Here is a 27,626-nt window from a genome sequence, read left to right as displayed (position 1 = left end):
CTCCACATGCACAAAGTAAATATTCATCATGCTCAAAGTACACTCTCACACAAACTATCTCACACACACATCAGGATCTCATTTCTAATGCAAGAGGTAAGAGGAAAATTAACATCTACTTTCAAGTGAACTCCTTGAGCATCTCATGAATTATTAATAATGTTGCAGTATCCTGAATGACTGACCATCTAATCTTTTACTAACAGATTTATTTAGTGAAACCATTCACGATCTAGACTAACTTAGAGTGAGAAACACTGATTTCATATCACAGCGGCGAAATCAATCTGCTGCATATAGTGAAAATTGTGTGTTTTTATGACGGTTTGTTGAAGTATTTCAGAACTTATGAACTAAATTAGAGCCATTTCTTCTTAATGTTATTTCTGGCTGTTTGGGGTTCTAGAGTTACTTTGCGGTTCTTTGGATGTTGATAAAGTTCTTGATGTTTCATCATGTGTTTTAGATCAGATCAATGGGTAGAAAGCTATGACCAGAACTAGAGAATCAAACGTTATAAAGGTGCTTTTATGATTTCAATCTGTAAAATTCCCCCAAAATCGTCTAACTGGGACTTTTATTTATTTTCTCTGAAAGTCTAAATCATTTTTAATATGTTAGTATTAGAGTGATTAAATGCTATATTTCCAAATTTCCTTTTATTTCCTCTCTGTTAAAGTATTTTGACAAGAGTTTATGTGCGTATCATTAATTGATTGTATTTTTGTGTAAATTGGTGTTTTTGTGTTTCTTAACTTTCTAATTTTCTTCTGATCTACTTGTTCTGCTCTACAAAGCCCAGTGGTATAATTAATAATAACTGAAAAACGTTATATGTGTGGAAAACGAACTATACATAAACTGATGTCCATTAACAAACACACACGAACACACGAGACCGGAAACATGCGTCATCTTTTGCTGCGAATCAAAGTTCAAGTTTGCAGAATTCTGACCTGTGAATTTGCATAGAGCAAAACATTTGACCAGCAGAGGATCTGATTCTGAACAGATTGACCTCTTGATGAATTCAAAGCTTACGGGAAAGTGGCTTAGATTGAATGTGTCTCACATTCTGAATATACTGATAGTTGTCATTAATTAAAAATAAAACATATCCTTCAAAATATACAACAATAAATAGTTATTAATAGTTGTCTGTAATGATGTGCACTCGAAAGAGATGAGAGAGCAAACAAAACAGAGAGAACAAAAACAGTCTTTAGTAAATAAACAAGGAACACTCAGGAGATCAAGGAGAATAAATAACACAACCACGTTAACTTAGATGATACCGGACAAGGAAATAAGGAAACACAGGGCTTAAATACATGGAGAGGGTAATCAAACTGAACAGAAACAGGTGTGATTCAATTCAGTTCAATTCTATTCAATTCAGTTCAATAACAGTGTCGACGTTGCAAAGTTCAATTATGAAACAAATTCAATTTAGTTCAATGTTGATTCAATTCAGTTCGATAACAGTGTCGACGTTGCAAAGTTCAATTATGAAACAAATTCAATTTAGTTCAATAACAGTGTCGACGTTGCAAAGTTCAATTATGAAACAAATTCGATTTAGTTCAATGTTGATTCAATTCAGTTCGATAACAGTGTCGACGTTGCAAAGTTCAATTATGAAACAAATTCAATTTAGTTCAATAACAGTGTCGACGTTGCAAAGTTCAATTATGAAACAAATTCGATTTAGTTCAATGTTGATTCAATTCAGTTCGATAACAGTGTCGACGTTGCAAAGTTCAATTATGAAACAAATTCAATTTAGTTCAATGTTGATTCAATTCAGTTCGATAACAGTGTCGACGTTGCAAAGTTCAATTATGAAACAAATTCAATTTAGTTCAATGTTGATTCAATTCAGTTCGATAACAGTGTCGACGTTGCAAAGTTCAATTATGAAACAAATTCAATTTAGTTCAATAACAGTGTCGACGTTGCAAAGTTCAATTATGAAACAAATTCGATTTAGTTCAATGTTGATTCAATTCAGTTCGATAACAGTGTCGACGTTGCAAAGTTCAATTATGAAACAAATTCAATTTAGTTCAATAACAGTGTCGATGTTGCAAAGTTCAATTATGAAACAAATTCAATTTAGTTCAATAACAGTGTTGACGTTGCAAAGTTCAATTATGAAACAAATTCAATTCAGTTCAATGTTGTTTCAATTCAGTTCGATAACAGTGTCGATGTTAATGAAGTTAATAAATTATGAAACTAATTTAATTTAGTTAAATTTGATTCAATTTTGTTCGATAACATTATCAATGTTGCAATCTTCAATTATGAAACAAATTCAATTTCAGTTATAGGCAGCTCTAAAAGGACAATAGTGCCATTATTCAGTTCAAGTTTTGTTTTCATCTGATCAGTGATGAGCAGTCAAATCAGTAATATTACTGAATATTAACTTAACTGTTGCAGTGTCCAAACGTGTGACTGGTCAGAGGGATACAGAATAAAGCTCCGCCTCCTTCTGACATCAGCCTCTTGATGATTGGCTTACACAGCACATGTGATCTTTTTCTAGTTTCTGTAAGAGATTCTTTTCCTGCGTCTCAATGTCACTTCTCTGTGTTTTACGGCCCTGACGAGAACATCGGTCTCCTCGGCTGTGAACCGCTCCTGGCAAATCCGCCGTTATAATAGCAATCCGCCATGGAACAAACACACCTGCTCTTAAAGGGAATGTGAGATGATGCTCTGATTGGTTTATTTCACGTTACGCCCAAACCACACCTATGAGTGATGAAGCTACTTCAGACCAACACATTTTAGATTTGCGCCGAGATCCGCCCACAACATTACTCGCGTTTCGCGCTTGATACTTGCGTTTCAAATCGTTAAAATAGGGCCCAAAGAGTACATAGTTTTAGGCCGTAGTAAAAGTAGGCGAATTGAGACGCAGCATTTGACTAGTGCTCAAAAGTCAAGAGGTCTGACGATTGGCTGGAGAGATTCACCTGTGATTGGTCAAACAGGCTCTTCTGTGAATGGCTGAGGAACTTTCTATAGAATATTAAATGAATGAAGAACTAATGTTGTGTGTTTTCGCAGGTCAAGACTCACTCATCATGAGGGTCGTTACATCAGATAGCGGCTCTGTCTCTGTGGCAAACCAATATACAGACGAGCAGGAGAGCCCAGACATCAGTGACGACACCGAGTTCTGGAGGAAAGGTGTGAGACCAGATCAAAACATGAAAAACACATGAATAAACATGTTTTAATTCATATATAAAAAGGTTTCTTTGAGTTTTAGGGGAAAGAAATTTTAATTTACAATACTTTACAGTAAGGTTTCATTAGTTAACTACATTAGTTAACATGAACTAGCAATGAAAAACACTTGGTAATCTTAGTTCATGTTAATGTTAAAATCACAGTTTGTATCTGTTAATATTATTTAATGGATCTGAACTCACATGAACTAAAGAATAGTTGTATTTTAATAATGAATGTTAACAAAGATAAACAAACAAATGTATTTCTCATTGTTAGTTAATGCATCAACTAATGGGACCTTCTTGTAAAGTGTTAGAGTCGATGAAACGCCCACAGAGATGAAAAACAAACGTGTGTGTGTCTTTGTCAAACATTCCTCTGCTGTTTGACTGGCTGTAGTTTATACAGCTGCTCAACCTCTACTGACCTTTAACCTCAACTTTTGACAATCACAGCACACACACACACAGTTCGATTAATAACTTGAATTATAATTAGTACAAGAAACCATTTTTGAGCACACTAATCTTTCCCTATATATAGAGAGAGAGAGACAGAGATAATGTAGGGACTAGGGAACCACCCGTTATACATAAACATGTAACAGCATGTCATTTAAACGCATCGCTGTGTGTGAAAAGGATCCATAAGTAGAATAACCTGTGTGTGTGTGTGTGTGTGTGTGTGTGTGTGTGTGTGTGTTAGACTCGTCTGTGCCCAGGTTTGTAGCAGCGCCCTCTATGGGCCGCTGGCGGTGGCGTGTGTTCGCTGCTATCAGTGTCACGGCTCTGATGCTGCTGTTGCTGATCATCACAGTATCTGTGAGCCGTGAGTAACACACACTCAAACATATTGGGATATTATACAGACAACATGTTATTTTTCTTATTAATTCCTTAAAGGAGTCATAACCTGCAATTTTCACTTTTCCACGAGAATCAATGTATGTTATGATCGACTAACGATTATACACTGGCCGGGAAGCCGATATTTAAAAGTGAAGCGTTTGTTTACCTCAGGGTAAATAAACCAGCGCGCGTGCACGCCCACTCAAATACGAGATTTTGATTTCAGCTCCCTCTTGGCGTCATGGGGTAGTAGGATATACCATATATGGACACCGCAGCAGGAAGCCCCCCCTTCCCCTCTCCCCCTCATATTCAGTTCAGTCGAGAAAGATGGAGAAACCGAGTGCACACCGGACTTGCTCTGTGGTTGATTGCCATAAAAAACATGTAAATGTGTTTTATCTCCCAAAATCGGACGAAACTATCAGGGACCAGTGGATGAAATTCATTTTTAATGACGCTGTCCCAACAACCCTTTCAACTGGCGTATCGTTATGTGTGTGCGCTAAACATTTTACACCTGAATCATTTACAAATTTGGGGCAATATCAGGCGAAGTTGGCCTCGAAGCTGATAAAATAAGTAGACTACATCTCCGTTAATGTAATCGACATTAAATAAAAGGTAAACCTATGTGGGAGAAAATAGCAACAAACGTTTTAGCTCGTTACCGATGTTAATGTATGTCTCAGTCAAAATGATTGTCTTTACCATTCAGAGACATCTTGATGTAGACGTCCATCCAACAACTCTACATCTTCCCTTTCCAGCTCTGGTTCAGAGTCCGGCTCAAACATGTAGGGTTGAATCCCGTAGGTCGCGGCCGAGTCGGGTTCATTCACCACTTGCGCCATGATGTCAGTTTGTAATGATGCTGAAGTTACCTGCGTGTCAACCCCCCTCCTTCCTTCAACCAATCAACGCGCCCCTCATTTGCATTATTAAAATGAGCGTCCACGACAGCCAAAACATCGCATTGATCTTGCGAGACAATAATGCCTTCAGAAATAAGGGTAAAAGTAGGTCTGTGTTTATTTTATTTTCCACTTTTCTTTTTTAGAAGGGCCTGAAAGACTATAATACAGCAGTAGGTATCCAATGTAATACTAGGTTATGACTCCTTTAATAATCGGCTTATCGTCAATGTATTAAGGCCAAAACGTGAAAAGAATGCGGAGCATATCCTATAAGTTTTAACACCATGTGTATATTTTCCAGAGAACTAGCAAACTAGAGTTATCAATAATAATGAATGACGTTTCATTTTTTCACATGCGTTAGACGTGAAGTTTGACCGGAAGTTCTTGACCACCGAGACAGACGTGAACAATCTGACGGAACGGCTCCTGAGCATCATTACCAGAACAAACATTCTGGAGGAATACGGTAATGTTAATCTTCGTAATCTTTTATCAAAATTTTAAAAAACGTTATCCACCCACACTCTCAGCTTACACATTTTTTTTTCTAATTAAGAAAACGTGACATTTTTTAATTTCTCTAAACGTTCAAACCTTTTCTTTTTTCTTTTTTTTAAGGGTTAGTTCTCGACCCAAAAATAAACATTTCTGTCATTAATTATTCACCCTCATGTCATTCCAACCCCGTAAGACCTTCGTTTATCTTCGGAACACAAATTGTAAGATATTTCTGCAAGATATAGTATATAAGATATAGACGCCATATGTGATTGACACTTTCAAGGCCCAGAAAGGTAGTAAAGACATCGTTAAAACAGTCCATGTGACTCCAGTGGTTCAACATTAATGTTATGAACGGACCAGAATACTTTTTGTGCGGAAACCCCCAGAATAACTACTTAATGCTTCCACGCTGTTCTCCTACACTGTTGACGAAGCACTTCCTGGTTCTACGTCAGAATGCCGGCTCACTATTGGCCGACGCTGGTCACATGAGCACCACGAGTCACGACACATGCGTGTGATGCTGACGCTGGAGCCGGCCAATAATGAGCTAATACATTTTGGGTGAACTAACCCTTTAATATGTAAAAAAGTTTTTCTGGGTTATGTGAACGTTAAGGGAAAATGTTATTTTACGGGAACGACGTTCCATGAAAATTATGGAACAACTTTTTTTAAACTGGAAAAAATTATTAATTATTAACTAATAATTAACATTCATTCATATAGACACTTTCACCGTACAAAGTTCATCATGGAGAAAATCAATAATGTTTTCCCTGAATTGTTCGACTGCATCACAGTATAGGAGTAAAACACTGAATGGTGTTTCATGCGTCGGGCATGTGAGCTCATACACCTCCACTACATCAACACTCCGTCTAATGTGTGTGTGTGTGTGTGTGTGTGTGTGTGTGTGTGTGTGTGTGTTCAGGGCAAAAAATGCATTTGGACATCAGCAATCTGGAGTTCGACCGGGACACGATGCAAAGAACGATTAATGATAGTACGTACCACACACACATACAAACAGACAAAACACTTGAAAATAAATGAAATCCACTGCAGATCTTAACAGGTGTGTGTGTGTGTGTGTGTGTGTGTGTGTGTGTGTGTGTGTGTGTGTGTGTGTGTGTGTGTGTGTGTGTGTGTGTGTAGTGTCTGATTCAGCACAGGCTCTTCGTGACAAGGTTTCGGAGCTCAAATGCTACATAGACAAGTTCATAAACAACAGTAAGTGATGCTGTAGTGTTTGTGCTGCTGTATGTTGATTTCACACAGTCTCTGATCTGACGTGTGTGTGTGTGTGTGTGTGTGTGTGTAGACACGCAGGAGATGTGTTGTCCTGATGGATGGATTCTCTTCTCCACACACTGTTATTTCTTCTCTCAAGACGGGATGCCGTGGGACGCGGCCAGAGACGAGTGTGAGAAGAAGAGAGCAAAGTTACTCATCATAAACAGCAACCAGGAGAAGGTCAGAGCGGAGCAGTACTGTACAACTACACAACCAACACCAGACGCACAACTGAACTAATACAACTACACAACCAACATCAGACACACAACTGAACTAATGCAACTACACAACCAACATCAGACACACAACTGAACTAATGCAACTACACAACCAACATCAGACACACAACTGAACTAATGCAACTACACAACCAACATCAGACACACAACTGAACTAATACAACTACACAACCAACATCAGACACACAACTGAACTAATGCAAATACACAACCAACACCAGACACACAACTGAACTAATGCAACTGCACAACCAACATCAGACACACAACTGAACTAATACAACTACACAACCAACATCAGACACACAACTGAACTAATACAACTACACAACCAACATCAGACACACAACTGAACTAATGCAAATACACAACCAACACCAGACACACAACTGAACTAATGCAACTACACAACCAACATCAGACACACAACTGAACTAATACAACTACACAACCAACATCAGACACACAACTGAACTAATACAACTACACAACCAACATCAGACACACAACTGAACTAATGCAAATACACAACCAACACCAGACACACAACTGAACTAATGCAACTGCACAACCAACATCAGACACACAACTGAACTAATACAACTACACAACCAACATCAGACACACAACTGAACTAATACAACTACACAACCAACATCAGACACACAACTGAACTAATGCAAATACACAACCAACATCAGACACACAACTGAACTAATACAACTACACAACCAACATCAGACACACAACTGAACTAATACAACTACACAACCAACATCAGACACACAACTGAACTAATGCAAATACACAACCAACACCAGACACACAACTGAACTAATGCAACTACACAACCAACATCAGACACACAACTGAACTAATACAACTACACAACCAACATCAGACACACAACTGAACTAATACAACTACACAACCAACACCAGACGCACAACTGAACTAATACAACTACACAACCAACATCAGACACACAACTGAACTAATGCAACTACACAACCAACATCAGACACACAACTGAACTAATGCAACTACACAACCAACATCAGACACACAACTGAACTAATGCAACTACACAACCAACATCAGACACACAACTGAACTAATACAACTACACAACCAACATCAGACACACAACTGAACTAATGCAAATACACAACCAACACAATCAACATCTGACACACAACTGAACTAATGCAACTACACAACCAACATCTGACACACAACTGAACTAATGCAACTACACAACCAACATCAGACACACAACTGAACTAATGCAACTACACAACCAACATCTGACACACAACTGAACTAATGCAACTATACAATCAACATCAGACACACAACTGAACTAATGCAACTGCACAACCAACATCAGACACACAACTAAACTAATGCAACTACACAACCAACATCAGACACACAACTGAACTAATGCAACTACACAATCAACATCAGACACACAACTGAACTAATGCAACTGCACAACCAACATCTGACACACAACTGAACTAATGCAACTACACAACCAACATCAGACACACAACTGAACTAATGCAACTGCACAACCAACATCAGACACACAACTAAACTAATGCAACTACACAACCAACATCAGACACACAACTGAACTAATGCAACTACACAACCAACATCAGACACACAACTGAACTAATGCAACTACACAATCAACATCAGACACACAACTAAACTAATGCAACTACACAACCAACATCAGACACACAACTGAACTAATGCAACTACACAATCAACATCAGACACACAACTGAACTAATGCAACTGCACAACCAACATCAGACACACAACTAAACTAATGCAACTACACAACCAACATCAGACACACAACTGAACTAATGCAACTACACAACCAACATCAGACACACAACTGAACTAATGCAACTACACAACCAACATCTGACACACAACTGAACTAATGCAACTACACAACCAACATCAGACACACAACTGAACTAATGCAACTACACAACCAACATCTGACACACAACTGAACTAATGCAACTACACAACCAACATCAGACACACAACTGAACTAATGCAACTACACAACCAACATCTGACACACAACTGAACTAATGCAACTACACAATCAACTTCAGACACACAACTGAACTAATGCAACTGCACAACCAACATCAGACACACAACTGAACTAATGCAACTACACAACCAACATCTGACACACAACTGAACTAATGCAACTACACAATCAACATCAGACACACAACTGAACTAATGCAACTACACAACCAACATCAGACACACAACTGAACTAATGCAACTACACAACCAACATCAGACACACAACTGAACTAATGCAACTACACAACCAACACCAGACGCACAACTGAACTAATGCAACTACACAATCAACTTCAGACACACAACTGAACTAATGCAACTACACAATCAACATCAGACACACAACTGAACTAATGCAACTACACAACCAACATCTGACACACAACTGAACTAATGCAACTACACAATCAACATCAGACACACAACTAAACTAATGCAACTACACAACCAACATCAGACACACAACTGAACTAATGCAACTACACAATCAACATCAGACACACAACTGAACTAATGCAACTGCACAACCAACATCAGACACACAACTAAACTAATGCAACTACACAACCAACATCAGACACACAACTGAACTAATGCAACTACACAACCAACATCAGACACACAACTGAACTAATGCAACTACACAACCAACATCTGACACACAACTGAACTAATGCAACTACACAACCAACATCAGACACACAACTGAACTAATGCAACTACACAACCAACATCTGACACACAACTGAACTAATGCAACTACACAACCAACATCAGACACACAACTGAACTAATGCAACTACACAACCAACATCTGACACACAACTGAACTAATGCAACTACACAATCAACTTCAGACACACAACTGAACTAATGCAACTGCACAACCAACATCAGACACACAACTGAACTAATGCAACTACACAACCAACATCTGACACACAACTGAACTAATGCAACTACACAATCAACATCAGACACACAACTGAACTAATGCAACTACACAACCAACATCAGACACACAACTGAACTAATGCAACTACACAACCAACATCAGACACACAACTGAACTAATGCAACTACACAACCAACACCAGACGCACAACTGAACTAATGCAACTACACAATCAACTTCAGACACACAACTGAACTAATGCAACTACACAATCAACATCAGACACACAACTGAACTAATGCAACTACACAACCAACATCTGACACACAACTGAACTAATGCAACTACACAATCAACATCTGACACACAACTGAACTAATGCAACTACACAACCAACATCTGACACACAACTGAACTAATGCAACTACACAACCAACATCTGACACACAACTGAACTAATGCAACTACACAACCAACATCTGACACACAACTGAACTAATGCAACTACACAACCAACATCAGACACACAACTGAACTAATGCAACTACACAACCAACATCTGACACACAACTGAACTAATGCAACTACACAACCAACATCAGACACACAACTGAACTAATGCAACTACACAACCAACATCTGACACACAACTGAACTAATGCAACTACACAATCAACTTCAGACACACAACTGAACTAATGCAACTGCACAACCAACATCAGACACACAACTGAACTAATGCAACTACACAACCAACATCTGACACACAACTGAACTAATGCAACTACACAACCAACATCAGACACACAACTGAACTAATGCAACTACACAACCAACATCTGACACACAACTGAACTAATGCAACTACACAATCAACATCTGACACACAACTGAACTAATGCAACTACACAACCAACATCTGACACACAACTGAACTAATGCAACTACACAACCAACATCTGACACACAACTGAACTAATGCAACTACACAACCAACATCTGACACATAACTGAACTAATGCAACTACACAACCAACATCAGACACACAACTGAACTAATACAACTACACAACCAACATCAGACACACAACTGAATTAATGCAACTACACAACACAACTAAACCTAGTTAACTAAACCAGACACACAACTTAGTGTGAGCTAATCTAGTTCCTGCAGCTCAAACAGTAGAGTGCTGGCGCTTGCAACACCAAGTTCATGGGTTCGATTCCCAGGGAAAGCAAGAACTGATAAGAATGTAAATGTGTAGCTTGAAATGCAATGTAAGTCGCTTTGGATAAAAGCGTCTGATAAATGTAGATGTAACTTTGGCCCCGTTTACAGCTGGTATTAAGATTCGATTGGTCGATTGGTTCACAAGTGATCGACGCTAAATACAAAACGGGAGCTAAAATGTTTTGAGGTTGTCAACTTTCGACAACTTCCAGAGATAGTGGAAAAGCATTAGATCAGATTGCTTTCATAGTGTAAACGCTCAAATGAATTCGAACATCCAGTAAAAGTCTCCCACTCTCCGTCTACTGACCTAACGCGTAAACATTATGGGAAGCGCACGAGCCAGACGGATTTAAGCTTTGTCGGCTGAAGAGGAAAAACATACCAAGCACAAATGTCTCCCTCGTCTACTTCTGATCCGATCATCCAAAACTTAATACTAGGAGTAAACGGCCTAAACCAACAACACAAGACATGCAACTAAACCAGCAAACTGTTGATCATTTGGTAAAGAGTAATAATCAGAGGTGTGTGTTCAGAGTTTCGTGGTGAGTAAGACCAGGCCTCTGTACTACTGGTTGGGTCTGACTGACGGACGCACCGGCGAGTGGGAATGGCTGGACGAGACGCCATATGTGCATGTCAGGAGGTGAGTGTGTGTGTGTGTGTGTGTGTGTGAGTAAGCAATTGAGTGAGTGAGAGTGTGTGTGTGTGTGTGTGTGTGTGTGTGTGTATGTGTGAGTAAGTAAGTGAGTGAGAGTGTGTGTGTGTGTGTGTGTGTGATGGGTAGGTTTAGGTGTATGGTTAGTGTGTGTGTGTGTGTGTGTGTGTGTGTGTGTGATGGTTAGGTTTAGCTGTAGGGTAGAAGTGGGCGGATCGATCCTGAAGTATCGATACTATCGATACTGACGTGGTATCGAAAAGGATCGATCCTCACATAAAAATATCGATCCAAATGTGTGTTTTTTTTACCAGTAATTTTTATTAGTTTAGCACGCAATTCAGTGCGTAAAATAAGCTTCTAAGTGGAAAAATAAGCGAATGTTAGCAGATAATTGTGTAGGATAGAACTTTTTCTCCTAGTCATCTGGATACAAGACGAAACCAATCAATCACAGAGAGCGTTCGATGCTGGTGCTTCGCTGAGCTCACAGGCACGTTTGGGAAACGAAGCCTTGCTTAGATGACAGAGAAACAATCGGGAGTTATTTTGCAATAAACAAAGCAAAAGTGTATATAACGGTTCAAAATGTTGACGTCAGTAAGATTTTTTTAATGAAATTAATATTTTTATTCAACAAGGATCGATGCATTAAATTGATCAAAAGTGACAGTCAAGGGTTTTTCACTGTTAAAAATCTACTTCATATAAATGCTGTTCTTTCAACTTTGTTCATCAAATAATTCTGCATAAAATGTATCATGGTTTCCACAAAAAATATGAAACTGTTTTCAACATTGATAATAATAAGAAATGTTTCCTGAGCTGTAAATCAGCATATTAAAATGAATTATCATCATGACTGGAGTAATGATGCTGAAAATTCAGCTTTAATCACTTGAATAAATTACAGTTTAGTATGACATAGAAAACAGATAGCCTATGATAAATTGTAATATTACAGTTTTTACTGTATTTTTGATCAAATAAATGCAGAAGAGAATTAAAAATCTTACAGACCCCAAACTTTTGAACAGTAGGCTAGTGTACAATAGCACTTTTACTATAATTAGGGTAGTTTTGTAAAAGTCACTGACTAATAATAATTACAGGCGAGTTGAGAGCACAAATCACAAAATATTTAATAGTCATGAAAACGTTCAGATTTAGCATATTAATGATGCATTCACCTCATAGATCATGACACACTGCTCTAGCACAGGAAAGTGCATACAAGTTCAAGTGCATGCTTTTAAAATGAAAAAGTATTGGTATCGGTATTGATATCGGCGATACTGGCCCTGTATTTACTTGGTATCGGATCGATACCGAAATTTGCAGTATCGCCCACCACTACTGTAGGGTTAGTGTGTGTGTGTGTGTGTGTGTGTGTGTGTGTGTGTGTGTGTGTGTGATGGGTAGGTTTAGGTGTATGGTTAGTGTGTGTGTGTGCGTGTGTGTGATGGGTAGGTTTAGGGGTCGGGTTACTGTGTGTGTGTGTGTGTGTGTGTGTGTGATGGGTAGGTTTAGGTGTATGGTTAGTGTGTGTGTGTGCGTGTGTGTGATGGGTAGGTTTAGGTGTATGGTTAGTGAGTGTGTGTGTGTGTGTGTGTGTGTGTGTGTGATGGGTAGGTTTAGGTGTATGGTTAGTGTGTGTGTGTGTGATGGGTAGGTTTAGGGGTCGGGTTACTGTGTGTGTGTGTGTGTGTGTGTGTGATGGGTAGGTTTAGGTGTATGGTTAGTGTGTGTGTGTGTGTGATGGGTAGGTTTAGGGGTCGGGTTACTGTGTGCGTGTGTCTTAAGTTTAGGGGTCAGGTTAGTGTGTGTGTGTGTGGGTTGGGGTTAGATTAGTGTAGGGGAATAGAATATACAGTGTGGACAGTATAAAACCCATTACGCCTATGGAATGTCCTCAAAAGTAAAACAAACCTGTGTGTGTGTGTGTGTGTGTGTGCAGTGAATGGATGCCCGGCCAGCCTGATGACTGGAAGAAACATGGTTTGGGTGGCGGTGAAGACTGCGCTCACTTTCACCACGACGGACGGTATAACGACGACCACTGCTCTCGACGCTACCGCTACGTCTGCAAAGCTCACGCGTCCTCCATCTGACGACACACACACTTCATCAAACCAACGAAACACATCAATGTGCATGTTAACAGTATAATGTTTCATATTTAATGATATTAAAGGTATTATTAAAGGATATTAACATCCTTCCCTCGCACGTTGAAACACTTCTTTCCCTCGCGAGTCAAAATTACCCGAAGCCCTAAAATTATACTTAATTCTTTTTTTGGTCCAGAAAGCTTATTTTATTTCATTTTGATAATATTTTTCTATTTTTTAATGCAATATTTTTTTCTATTTTTTATTTAATTTACCTTTAAATTACTAGATTTGATCAATAAATAATAAATAAATAGTAATTAAAGCACATTCCTCACATTCTTTCAACTTAAATTAAAAATATTTATTCATTTCAATATCAATTTCATACATACCCCTTTTTATTCAGCTCAAAATATCTTACATTGTGTGTCTTTGCCGACCTCTGGTGGAAAATAATAATATAACATGATATTTCATGACTCTGGATGGCCTTATATCTCTATATGGAGCAAATGAGCTGTTACTTTTTTAAATTTCAACCACAAAACTCCTCGAATCCATTAAAAAAGTGTTTTGTGTATTCGTGGTTCAAGTGCGACTAAAGTCCTAGAGTCTTGGACCCCCTCTGATAAACAATGAATTTTTAAAAATTAAAACAATATAAGAGGGAAGGATGAAGATTTACTGTACATCAGACCAGAAACAGTTCATTTATGCTTCATTTTTATTTTATGCTGGTTAGTTTTGGGGAATGACAGTGTATTTTAGTTTAGTTTCCCATGTTGTCCGAGAATAAAAGTCAAACAGCTGTGATACAAAAAAAGTTGTTCTGAATAAAAGCATCTGATGAACAAATAAATGAAATGTTGATGTTTCTGCAGCACTTAATAATAATACTCCAGTTATGTTGCTGTATTAAAGTTATATGGCTTTATTATAGTAGTGATACTGTATATCATTAACGCTGTAATGTCTGGATTGTTTCTATGAAAATACAGCAGTAATTTTGCACTATTGTGAATAAGTGAATATAAACATGCTGCATCAAAATGTTTCCACAAATACATCATAGATGGACAGTTCATTAATAAATATACTTTTGCTTTAGATAAAATATATATGAAATCATGTAAATTGTTCCATCTCAAAAGTTATTTCAGGTTTAAAATTCCCATGTATAATTATTTTTTCAGGGCAATATGTCAATGAGTTATTAATTATGAGTAAAACTACATTTAAAGAGAAAATTATGTTACAATAATAAATGATACACTTAATATGACAAATATGCACGAATATTCACTAAATATGGTCAGTGATTACACTACCATTTGGGGTAAGACTTTATTTTTATGAAAGAACGTAATACTTTTACTCATTAAGTTGATAAAAAATGACACTAAAGACATTTATAATGTTACAAAATATTATATTTCAAATAAGTGCTGTTCTTTTGAACTTTCTATTCATCAAAGAATCCTGGAAAATAAAGCTTATCACTGTTTTCAACACTGATAATAATCATAAATGTTTCTTGAGCATCAAATCCTCATATTAGAGTGATTTGTGAAGGATCATGTGACACTGAAGACTGGAGTAATGATGCTGAACATTCAGCTTTGATCACAGGAATACATTACACTTTACTGTATATTCAGATAGACAACTGTGGAAGAGGATTGGGGCCAAGCAATAATAAAAACATCTTGAGATTAATGTGAAAAATCTCGTTCAATTTTGAGAAAAAAAGTTGAAATAAAATGTTGAGAATAAACTCATTAAATTTCGAGAATAAAGTCGTTTCGCGAAAAAAACGTTACATTTCAAGAAAAAAAGTCAAAATAAAACATTAAGAATAACCTCATTAAATGTTGCGAATAAATTTGCTGTTTCGAGAAAAAACTTGTTAAATTTCGAGAAGAAAGTCGAAATAAAACATTGAGAGTAAACTAATTAAATTTCGAGAATAAAGTCGTTGTGTTTCGAGAAAAAACGTATTCAATTTCGAGAAAAAAAGTCGAAATAAAATTGAGAATGAACTCATAATCCTCTTCTGTAGTAAACAGCTGCTATACACTGGAATAATATTTCACTGTTTTCACCGTATTTTCGATCAAATAATTGCAGCCTTGGCCAGAAACATTAAAAACCCAAACTTATGAGCTGAAAGAATCATTTTCCTGGAACATTGGCTGATATTAGCAAGCTAGCATTACCCCGATCCTTTCCCCCCGCTCTACTTCCAGACGGGTTTGACAGTTTTATCACGCGACCCTCGAACGAGCACCGAGTTTTCCGAGCGGGCGGAGATGCTCTTCCTCAGACGGCCAGCAGGAGTCAGTGATAGCCGGAGCGACGGCGTCACCGGAGACGGGTTTGGGTCGGCTTTCGGCTGGTTTACGGGGGCGACGGCGCTGCGTGTCGCGGACGCCACGGTGTTGCGAGCGAAGCTGAGTGGTTTGATTGAGGAGGAATCGCGCGCAGAGGTTCGAGGACGCTCGAGTGTAGCGCGACACATCTTCTCCTGCGGCGGCCGAACCGCTTGTTTGGGAACCTGTGTCCTGAGAGGAACAACCTTCCTCAAACACGATGATGAAGATGATGATGGTTTAGCGGAAGATGAAGGTCTGGTTTTAGAGCCGACGGGTCGTTTGCTGCTCGTTTGGATCGATTGTGTTGATCCGCCGCTGGTTTTGAGTGCCTCGCTTGTACGCTTGGCGTTATCTCTAGCTTTATGATCGTCATTCGTCACCTCTGATTTTGTCACCTCACCGATTTGTGAGGGGTCAGAGGTCACGACTGGAGTCACTTCTGTATTTCTGAATTGCGTTTGGTCGTTTTTCGGGGATTCCTCGATGGAAAGGCTCTTGTTTTGTATCTCTGGCTCCTCCGTTGTGATGCTGCTGTGTGCGATGGAGAGCGAGTGTATTGGAGGAAGTGAATCTGCTCCAAAGGGGTCAAAGGTCATGCTCTTCTGTCGGCGTGATCGACGAGCGCTACCGAAACGCAGTGGTGAACTTTGAGGACTCGTCATCAGCAGCTCCAGAAGCCCCTCCCTCTTTAACGCCGCCTCCACGTCTGCTTCGCTATTGGACCGCAGCCCGAAGACTCCGCCCACACCCTCATGCCCCGCCCACGAGTGGCGCTTGTCCTCCGACTCCTTCAGACGCTTGCGCCGAGACTCCTCCCACATTCCTCGCTCCACGTTCTCCTGAGGAAAGAGAAGAAGTCCAGCTGATTAACATAACGAGTTTCAGTCCAACGTCTGAATTAAAGAAACAGACACACATGTTGAAAAGCTGGAATAAACTAAATCAGGGGTTTCAAACCAGGGGGCGCAAGGGAGTGCTAGAGTAGAGAGAAACAATGTAAAAATGTAAAAATAAATAAAATAAAATAAATAATTATTATTATTATTATTATTAAAATAAATTGAAATATTTTAACAAATTATATTTAAATAAATAAATATAAAAATAAATGTATAAATAAATAAAAATAATTATATTAAAATAAATAATATAATTGTAGTAAAATAAATGTATAAATAAATTAAATAAATAAAAATAATGTTATACGTAAATTATACAATTATATGAAAATAAATGTATAATTAGATTAAAACAAATAAATAAATAATTATGGTTAAAATAAATAAAAGATATTTTAAAAAATTGTGTTTAAATAAATAAATATAAAAATAAATAATTGATTAAATAACAAATGAATAAATACATTATATGAAAATAAATAATACAATTGTAGTAAAAATAAATGCATAAATAGATTAAATAAATAAAAAATAAAAAAGATATATAAATTATAAAATTATATGAAAATAAATAATTTGATTAAAATAAATAAATATGTAGAAAACAAATTATTTAAATGCGTCTAAACCTGAACTGCTTTTTTAAATTTGGAGCAGAAATTCTGGAAGATTCGTAAGCACTCGTCCAGTTTGAAGACGTCTTTGTCTTCGCAGAAGAAATCGATCAGAGCGTCTCCTTCCCTCTGAAGCTCATCAATCCTGATCCTCAAATCCTCCAGAGCTTCAGCAGCGCTCTGAAACAGTGGGATAGTGGAATACAAATACACTTAAAATCAGATGCAAACGTCACAGAGAGGCAGGTAAAGGGTCAGGGGTCAGAGGTCACCTTTAGTAAGGACTGCAGCTGCACCAGGAGCTCGTCATCTGTGTGGATCTGCTGCTCTAAATGATCAACTCTTCTGGTCAGACACTGAAACTCTACATGGATGCTGTCAACACACACTCTACACACACACACACAGGTTTGAACACAGACTTCCATTGTTTCTCTACAGGTTAATGATACTTTATGATATAATTCTGTTGTGTCTTTGTAATTGTTATTAGTTTATTTGTAATAGTTTCCACTGATTGGTTCTCACCGAGCTGCTTGCTGAACATGCAGAAGTTTCTCTGGAAACATGAGCAGATCTTTCTTCTGAGCCTCCTGTTAAAGACACACAAATGTGCGTTTTTCACTTCATTGAGATGCCCTCTGACCTTTGTGTCATGAAAGAACACGTGTATATGTTGTGTGTCACATTATAAACCGACACACATACCAGAGCGACAAAGTGCAGCAGGTTCATTCCAGGTTTGTTGGCTTTAGTGTCGGCCAGAGACAGCAGAGAGGAGAGCCTGAAGCCCACGGCGTTACCAGCAGACCCACCCTGAGAGAGGGATGGATGGATGGATGGATGGATGGATGGATGGATGGATGGATGGGTGGGTGGGTGGATGGATGGATGGATGGATGGATGGATGGATGGATGGATGGATGGATGGATGGATGGATGGATGGATGGATGGATGGATGGATGGATGGATGGATGGATGGATGGATGGATGGATGGATGGATGGATGGATGGATGGATGGATGGATGGATGGATGGATGGATGGATAGATAGATAGATAGATGGATGGATGGATGGATGGATGGATGGATGGATGGATGGATGGATGGATGGATGGATGGATGGACAGAGTAGATAGATAGAGAGAGAGAGAGAGAGAGAGAGAGTAGATGGATGGATGGATGGATGGATGGATGGATGGATGGATGGATGGATGGATGGATGGATGGATGGACAGAGTAGATAGATAGAGAGAGAGAGAGAGAGAGAGAGAGTAGATGGATGGATGGATGGATGGATGGATGGATGGATGGATGGATGGATGGATGGATGGATGGATGGATGGATGGATGGATGGATGGATGGATGGATGGATGGATGGATGGATGGATGGATGGATGGATGGATGGATGGATGGATGGATGGATGGATGGATAGATGGATGGATGGATGGATGGATGGATGGATGGACAGAGTAGATAGATAGAGAGAGAGAGAGAGAGAGAGAGAGAGAGAGAGAGAGAGAGTAGATAGATAGATAGATAGATAGATAGATAGATAGATAGACAGATAGATGGATAGACAGAGAGTAGATAGATAGAGAGAGAGAGAGTAGATAGATAGATAGATAGATAGATAGATAGATAGATAGATAGATAGATAGATAGATAGATAGATAGATAGATAGATAGATAGATAGATGGATGGATGGACAGAGTAGATAGATAGAGAGAGAGAGAGTAGATAGATAGATAGATAGATAGATAGATAGATAGATAGATAGATAGATAGATAGATAGACAGAGTAGATAGATAGATGGATAGACAGAGAGTAGATAGATAGAGAGAGAGAGTAGATAGATGGATAGATAGAGAGATAGATAGATAGATAGACAGATAGATGGATAGACAGAGAGTAGATAGATAGAGAGAGAGAGAGAGAGAGAGTAGATAGATAGACAGATAGATGGATAGACAGAGAGTAGATAGAGAGAGAGAGAGAGAGAGAGAGAGTAGATAGATGGATAGATAGATAGATAGATAGATAGATAGATAGATAGATAGATAGATAGATAGATAAATAGGTAGATGGATAGAGAGAGAGTAGATAGAGAGAGAGAGAGAGAGAGAGAGAGAGTAGATAGATGGATAGATAGATAGACAGATAGATGGATAGACAGACAGAGAGTAGATAGAGAGAGAGAGAGAGAGAGAGAGAGTAGATAGATGGATAGATAGATAGATAGATAGATAGATAGATAGATGGATAGACAGAGAGTAGATAGATGGTTACAACAACTAGTAACGTTAGTAAACTACAACACCACACCGGATCTAGCTAGACCGGAAACAAAACAACAGGCTCGCCGCACACACTTGTTTGGGCTTGCGAGCCGGCCAAAGAGTAGTAGGCTAAAGGGGGTCGCACACCGGACGAGAAGCGCAGCGGCTTTAAAATTCAAACACATTATTGTCTATCAGTGTCCACACACCGGCGGCGCCCAGCTACGGCTCAGGACCGTGTTCAAAATCCTGCCGCGACACAGAGCGCCATTTACATAGTTTAATATTAAATTTACATTTATTTGTCTCAAATCGTCGTTAATGTATATACTGACTTCATCCTATGCTGCAATATACATTTAGTTTTACATTCATTTACAGAAATCAGCTGCGTGGATGAAAACCGCTGATGTTATCGGGTTGATAAGAGCATTAAAATGAGAAAAAAACAATGGGACAAAAAGAAATCAAGGGACATTTATAATAGATAAAAATGTGCGATTAATTGCGATTAACTGCGAGTTAACTATGACATTAATGCGATTAATCGCGATTAAATATTTTAATCGTTTGACAGCACTAATATTTATCATAAACAGTGGTCAAATATTGGAGCTGGAGTCTTTAATCTTTCTAATGACTCAGTTTGTCCAGATCAAGTAAGAGTGTGATGTTTTACAGCAATAACAATAATAATCTGGGGCCGTTTGCAATCTGTGAACCTAAAGGGGTTAAATATGTTATCGTGCTTACTTTGTTATGCTTACAATGTGTGAGAAGCATTACTGTTGAATGTTTACTGTTTTACCTGTTTTGGCTTTTTGGTTTTTGCATAGTGCAATTTTTGAGGAATTGAACTGAATCCAAATAGGGTTAATAAGACCCAGAACATAACGATCATACCCAGAATTAAACTTAATACAAACATGGTTTTACTGTAGATGTAGTTGTGCTTGTGGCGTTCCTGTAGTTAAAACAGTAAAGTATGGCACTTGCTACGCCAAGGTCATGGGTTCGATTCCCAGGGAATGCGAGAACTGATTAAATGTGTACATCGCTGCGGAATGCACAGATGTGAATGGACTCTCTTTATCAGTAGCTTGTAATTTAACGAATTATTAACTTCCTTTAATCAACACAAGCGTGAAGGTGTAAATGTGTAAGAGTTCATGACGTACAGCATTCATGATGTTTCCAGCTTGCAGCACTAAATGAAGGACATTGTGAAGCTCCTCACAGTTCAACAGCTCTATAAAATAAAAGATTAAAAGTATTTAGTGTTTACAAACGTCACAGTGTTTAGAAATTAAGGACAGAGTTGTTGATCACCGTTAACGGCGGTCAGGACGATGGCGATGTCGTGTTTCATGACTGTGTATGAAGGGAAAAGCTCTTCCTTTAGCAGCAGAGCCTTGAGACGGACCTCATACCTGCAGAAACACAGAAGAACCAGCGTAATGAAGATCTGGACCAGATCACGGTCTTCTGACTCAGACGCTGTTTTCACTGTACCTGGGTAAACGGATGAGCTGATATATGAAGGCATCAGGCAGCGGCAGGTCTTTAGGGTTTCCACTGAACATCTGTAGATTCTTCACCTGTCAATCAACCAATCAATCAATCAATCAATCAACCAACCAATCAATCAATCAATCAATCAATCAATCAATCAATCAACCAATCAATAAATCAATCACCCAATCAATCACCCAATCAATCAACCAACCAATCAATCAATCAATCACCCAATCAATCAACCAATCAACCAATCAATCAATCAATCAATCAATCACCCAAACAATCAATCAAGCAATCAAACAATCAATCAAGCAATCAATCAATCAATCAATCAATCAAAACGCAATAATCTGCTCAGTCAGCGGTGTCTTTACCTCGTCGTCCTCGGGCAGGAGCTTCAGCAGCTCTTGGAGAGACTCCACACTGAAGACGCCCGTGTGTCCATGAAGAATATCATCCAGAAGAGACTCGCTGGACCTGGACATACAGAGCCATGAAGAATGAGTGAGAGCGAAGGAACGAAACACACAACGTCACACACACACACGCTCGGGTCTTACTTTTTGAAGTGTTTGAGGAAAATGGAGATATTCAAGCTTCTCTTGGAGTCCAGGATGCTGATCTAGAGACAAACACACGAAGGAAAGCGGAGCGTGGGTGGAAGAAGGATAAATAGTGTCATGTGATCTACTACGTGAGTCTTTATCTACCTCCCAGAATGCAGTTAAGTCAGCTAAGAGAAGATATTCAGCTGATCTAATCTCAAGGAACCACAGTACTCCTAATATTTTAATCAATACTATCAATTCAGTGCTAAATCCCACTACTACATGTCCTGTTTTGTCCACCATCACATGTTTGTCATGTATCATCAATTGATGATATTAGGTCACAAGTTGTCCCTGGTTCATATGATCCCACAGTTACTTGATTCACCTCTGCTGTGTTTGGTCAATTTTCATCCATTTCTTTTCATTCTTTAGCTGAGGTAGTTGGGCAGTTAAAACCTACAAATTGTGGTCGTGATGTTATTCCATCTAGATTAGTTGAGCATACCTTTGATATTATTGGTCCTGGTATATTGACTTATAATTAATAGAAGTTTTGAAACAGCAGTAGTTTCAATAGATTTTAATCATGCCTTAGTTCAGCCTCTTGTGAAAAACAAAAAACAAATTTGGATCCACATATTTAATCTAATTACAGGCCTATTTCTAAACTGCCATTTTTATCTAAACTCGCATTAAACTAACTGCAGACTTTTCTAGCTCAAAATGATATTTTTGAAAATGTTCATTCAGGGTTTAGATCGAATCATAGTACAGAAACGGCTTTGCTGAAAGTCCTAAATGATATCTTGATAGCGACTGATTCTGGCAGCTCAGTGGTTTTAGTTTTACTAGGTTTTAGTGCAGCGTTTGATATCATTGATCACAATATCCGAGTCTCCCGCCTAGAAACGGCAGTGGGAATTCTGGGCATGGCACTCGATTGGTTCAAATCCTTCCTTTTTAATAGAACGTTTTCAGTTCTTTTTGGTCAATGTTATTCTGAAACGGTCCCATTGTGTAGTGGGGTTCCACAGGGATCCATTCTTGGCCCGCTTTTGTTTTCATTATATATGCGACCCTTAGGTTGTATTTCTCATAAGCATGGAGTGTTCTTTCATTGTTGCGCAGATGACACTCAGGTGTATTTACCGTTGCGGAAACAGGACAGAAGTTCTTTTGAATCACTATTGAGATGTTTACAAGAAGTTAAATCTTGGATGTCACAAAATGTTCTGAATTTGAATGAAAGTAAAGCTGAAATAATCTGGTTCGGGCCCCTGACACTCAAAACTCTTCTGACTTGAGTGAGTTAGACCCTTTCTGTAAATCTGTAGGGAAGAACCTTGGTGTCCAATTTGATAGTTAATTGAAATTAGATAAACAGATCAATTCAGTGGTCAAATCTTGTTTCTTCAATTTTAGATCAGTAGCACAGGTTAAACCGTTCTTGTCCTCCGGTGATTTTGAAAGTATTATTCATGATTTTTATTTCTGTTAGACTAGATTATTGTAACTCACTGTATATGTGTGTTAGCCAAGTGCTGTTAAACCGTCTTCAAATGGTCAACATTATGTTGTTTTAATTGTGCTTTATAAGTAAATAAAATTAAATAAATAAAATTAAAATTTCATATTTTCTGTATTCATTTTAATTTTAGTTCAAGTGTGTCTTTTGTCTTTTAGTGTTTTGTAAATATGTCCCTGTTTATCTATTTTAGTACTTCAACTTAAACTAAATGAAAATTAGAAATGTTACCTCAGCAACTAGCTGAAATAAAATATGTTATATATATACTGTATATATATATATTTATTTTATTTCAAGAAAAGTTTTCTCTGGTTTTAGTTGATGACAGTAATAGCCCCTGCATCAGACGTGTGTCTGACCTGCTGTCTGAGATCTTTCCCAGAAGCTTCTCCTCGTCGGATACTCTTCCCGCTGGTGGATGACGGCGTGTCCTCGTGTTGTCCGAACAGCTCCTCGATGGCTCTGATGTCGATGTGGAACGGCGTCTCCCTGCTGGGCCGTCCGAGCGTCCACAGGTTCGGCCCGTCGTGCTGTTTGACACGATCTTCAGGAATCGGCTTCCAATAGAAACTTCTCACCCTCCTCTTCCTCTCCGCAGGGATTCCCACAGGCAGGGGCGGAGGAAGGGGAGGAGCCGGGGGCGGGGCATTGATGGGGGCATGGCCATGTAATAAGGAAGGAGGGGTCATTAAAACACTAACCCCGCCCTCTTCATCAAAACTCTGGCTCTCATTGGCCAACAAGACACTGCTCATAATAGGAGATGTGGGTGTGGTCAGAAGATGATTGACAGCAGACTGTATGACATCATCAGGGTGTTTCTTAAAGCCACGCCCCCCTGAGATGGATGCTTGAACGCCATCAGAAGCTTCTCTAATAGGAGAATCAACACCAAAAACATTAACGGGATGCAAATCAAACTGTAAATATTCATCTAGATTTTTCCATGTTGACATCCTCTGGCGTTCGTGCACAATTAAACACACTTGAGTGACGATACAAACACACTGAGGACCCAATGAACAACAAACTCATCATTGTTTTATAGAACACATCCAGTTTTTGCTAAATAATGTACGAGCGCTTACACAAGCAAGAGAAAGAGCATTCATGTCAATCTGTGTCAATAGTTCCTGAAATAGAGTATATTTATGAAACCATCCTTTAACAGACACCTTTTAGGATATTGAGAGATTAATTCAGATATTTAGTCACTAATACGTCCATGTGCTGACGTCATGTGATCTTTATGAGATGACATCACAGCGTCAGCAGTTTATTGGACAGAAATATCAATCCATATCAGTTCTTCTGCACACAGCAAATATTTACACATGAACAACCAGAACAATAGAGGCACAACCTCACCTGTCTGAATGGAAATTATGCATAACAATCACACAACATTTGTATATGAATCATACATCAAATGACTTCAGCATCACAAATAATTCACCTTCATCAGTGTTTCACTAAATCTACTCTTATTGGTGATTAATATGACGCATTTACTTGTGAAAACCCACTATATATCAATATAATAACGTTCATAAATATGCCATTATGCTTTATACATAAGCTGCCCTCAGTGGAATGAATCAGACACAAATAAAAAAACTGCAGAAATCATTCTTATGGAGTAAATTTAGTTACTCCGACATATTTCAGAATTAAACTGAGAAAACTAACAACTATAATCAAGCAGACAAGCTTAAGAAAACTCAACTCGTTTAACAGCTGTATCTTGAAGATAACGCTTATATTTAATAAGTCCCTCATAAAAACTATGATACATAACACACAGTAGTATAATATATTAACAACTGATCAGTGATGAAGAAAATAAGCTTACCTTTATGTGCTAATGAAAATGTTCCTAAAGATTGCTTCAGTCACAGCACTTTAACTGATCATAACTGCAATAAAAATCACCCGATATTTTCATAACTTCATCATTAATTATATTGCATCACCTTAATTCCATTAAAAATTGAGGTGAGTGAATTTTCCGTGCGACCGGTGAGTTTGACAGGAGCTCTCACGCATACGCACACCAGAGAAACGAACACACACACACACACACACACACACACACACACACACACACTCATACTTAAGTTAAACATAATACACTCATATATTTATATTAGTACAGAGTCATCTAAAGCAGAGTAATGGACAACAATCATGGCATAAAATGATGAGACCTGGAAATGTTATAATATTAAAGCAGATGTGTAACAGTCTCGATTGTGTGTGTGTGTGTGTGTGTGTGTGTGTGTGTGTGTGTGTGTGTGTGAGAGACTGATAACAGCTCTGCTCGTCACACCCAGCATCAGTAAACTGTCAGTCCTGCCATTTTCAATGTGTTTTATTATTTGCATGATTGTTGTACACATCAAATTTGCCAAAGAATGAATACAAATAGTAATTTATAGTTCTGGTCAGAATTATTGCCACCCTTGGTAAATATGAACAAAGAAGCCTGTGAAAATAAATATGTATTGTAAGTTGGATTTTTTCTTGAAACCCTCCCAAACAACATGTGGTGATATAGGTTTTGGCCTTTGTGTTTCCTCATATTTATACTTCTGTGAAACAGGAAGTCAATTTCATGTTCCTAGTCACCCTATGTGCTTAATTTTTTATTTTTATTATTATAAATAAAATAAAATATTTAGAAATTAAGTTTAAAAAAAAGATAAAATGTTTTTAAGTATTAACACATTTTATAACTTATTTTTGAAACATTATTTGAAAAAATGTGGCCATTTTAAATCAACCCAAACAAACACGCCCCTCCCTTCGTTGCTCCGCCCCCAAATGCAAGAGTGGGTGTCTATTTACATTGATGAAGCGATGCTTCAGGAAAAATCAAGCGAAGATGACGAAAGAACGACAAGGAAGAACAAAAACTGAACACACAGTGGAGTATAGATACAAGCAAGAGTTTGTTAGTCGCCAACAGCTCCAGACAAACAATGACACTCAAAACTGTCCTGTAACTAGAGCTAACATCACAACAACTGTGTTGGTTCTGTGAAACGTTGTGAAACCAATGTTACTCACATATAGAGCAGAAACAACACAACCTCTCTGTCCATTTTCAGGACTTCCTTCTTCGGTCTCTCTAGCGCTCGAAAGCTTTTCTAATATTAATGATCATAACCCTTCTTCCTCCAGTGATTTTGAGCTTTTCTCTTTTGTAATGTCTCTCAGCCATCTCTCTTTCTACAGTCAAATCTCCCTCTTGCTCTCTCTCCTCCTCCATCATGAATGGACACGCCCCCTACATCTGATTGGCTCACCCTCTCTCTTCCCCCATCATGAGTGGACACGCCCCCTACCGCTGATTGGCTTATCCTCTCTCTTCCCCCATCATAAGTGGACACGCCCCCTACCACTGATTGACTCACCCTCTCTCCTCCCCCATCATGAGTGGACACGCCCCCTACCACTGACTGGCTCACCCTCTCTCCTACCCCATCATGAGTGGACACGCCCCATTACCACTGATTGGCTCACCCTCTCTCCTCCCCCATCATGAGTGGACACGCCCCCTACCACTGATTGGCTCACCCTCTCTCCTCCCCCATCATGAGTGGACACGCCCCCTACCACTGACTGGCTCACCCTCTCTCCTCCCCCATCATGAGTGGACACGCCCCCTACCACTGATTGGCTCACCCTCTCTCCTCCCCCATCATGAGTGGACACGCACCCTACCACTGATTGGCTCACCCTCTCTCCTCCCCCATCATGAGTG

The 27,626-nt window shown here is 38.7% G+C and overlaps 2 protein-coding genes across 4 annotated transcripts; one reads left to right on the top strand and one right to left on the bottom strand.

The window, feature by feature from the left end:
- On the top strand, nucleotides 1-14,957 carry asgr1a (asialoglycoprotein receptor 1a). 2 transcript variants are annotated; one of them, XM_084428562.1, is made up of 9 exons: nucleotides 1-96; nucleotides 3,079-3,201; nucleotides 3,952-4,074; nucleotides 5,376-5,480; nucleotides 6,453-6,524; nucleotides 6,677-6,751; nucleotides 6,843-6,994; nucleotides 11,858-11,967; nucleotides 13,937-14,957. In XM_084428562.1, exons 2-9 carry the CDS (start codon nucleotides 3,096-3,098, stop codon nucleotides 14,088-14,090), a joined length of 897 nt encoding a protein of 298 aa, XP_084284688.1. In that variant the 5' UTR covers nucleotides 1-96; nucleotides 3,079-3,095; the 3' UTR covers nucleotides 14,091-14,957. The 2 variants fall into 2 exon arrangements, with proteins under 2 accessions (XP_084284688.1, XP_084284689.1); XM_084428563.1 differs by lacking the exon at nucleotides 5,376-5,480.
- Nucleotides 14,958-15,412: 455 nt separating this feature from the next.
- Nucleotides 15,413-25,952, bottom strand: LOC311302550 (FH2 domain-containing protein 1). 2 transcript variants are annotated; one of them, XM_084428530.1, is made up of 12 exons: nucleotides 25,713-25,952; nucleotides 24,220-24,731; nucleotides 22,342-22,403; nucleotides 22,156-22,258; nucleotides 21,776-21,861; nucleotides 21,593-21,693; nucleotides 21,442-21,512; nucleotides 18,687-18,794; nucleotides 18,507-18,571; nucleotides 18,251-18,368; nucleotides 17,994-18,158; nucleotides 15,413-17,304 (listed from the first exon to the last, which is right to left on the bottom strand). In XM_084428530.1, the coding sequence occupies exons 2-12, from the start codon at nucleotides 24,613-24,615 to the stop codon at nucleotides 16,330-16,332; spliced, it is 2,250 nt and encodes a 749-aa protein (XP_084284656.1). In that variant the 5' UTR covers nucleotides 24,616-24,731; nucleotides 25,713-25,952; the 3' UTR covers nucleotides 15,413-16,329. The 2 variants fall into 2 exon arrangements, with proteins under 2 accessions (XP_084284656.1, XP_084284657.1); XM_084428531.1 differs by having other exon boundaries at nucleotides 25,834-25,941.
- Between the last annotated feature and the right edge of the window lie 1,674 nt (nucleotides 25,953-27,626).

This window comes from Rutilus rutilus (assembly GCF_951802725.1).
Source record: "Rutilus rutilus genome assembly, chromosome: 13".
Lineage (NCBI taxonomy): Eukaryota > Metazoa > Chordata > Actinopteri > Cypriniformes > Leuciscidae > Rutilus > Rutilus rutilus.
The sequence above is the reverse complement of the archived record's forward strand: the minus strand, read 5'-3'. Positions and strand labels throughout refer to the sequence as shown.

Coding starts and splice junctions, on each gene's coding strand:
- LOC311302550 (XM_084428530.1), bottom strand. CDS start 24,615: ATGAGCAGTGTCTTGTTGGCCAATGAGAGCCAGAGTTTTGATGAAGAG. Junction 18,795..21,441: donor CTGGAAACATCATGAATGCT/GTACGTCATGAA, acceptor TCCCTCTCTCAG/GGTGGGTCTGCTGGTAACGC. Junction 18,159..18,250: donor AGCTGCAGTCCTTACTAAAG/GTGACCTCTGAC, acceptor CCACTGTTTCAG/AGCGCTGCTGAAGCTCTGGA.
- asgr1a (XM_084428562.1), top strand. CDS start 3,096: ATGAGGGTCGTTACATCAGATAGCGGCTCTGTCTCTGTGGCAAACCAA. Junction 3,202..3,951: donor CACCGAGTTCTGGAGGAAAG/GTGTGAGACCAG, acceptor TGTGTGTGTTAG/ACTCGTCTGTGCCCAGGTTT. Junction 6,525..6,676: donor GCAAAGAACGATTAATGATA/GTACGTACCACA, acceptor GTGTGTGTGTAG/TGTCTGATTCAGCACAGGCT.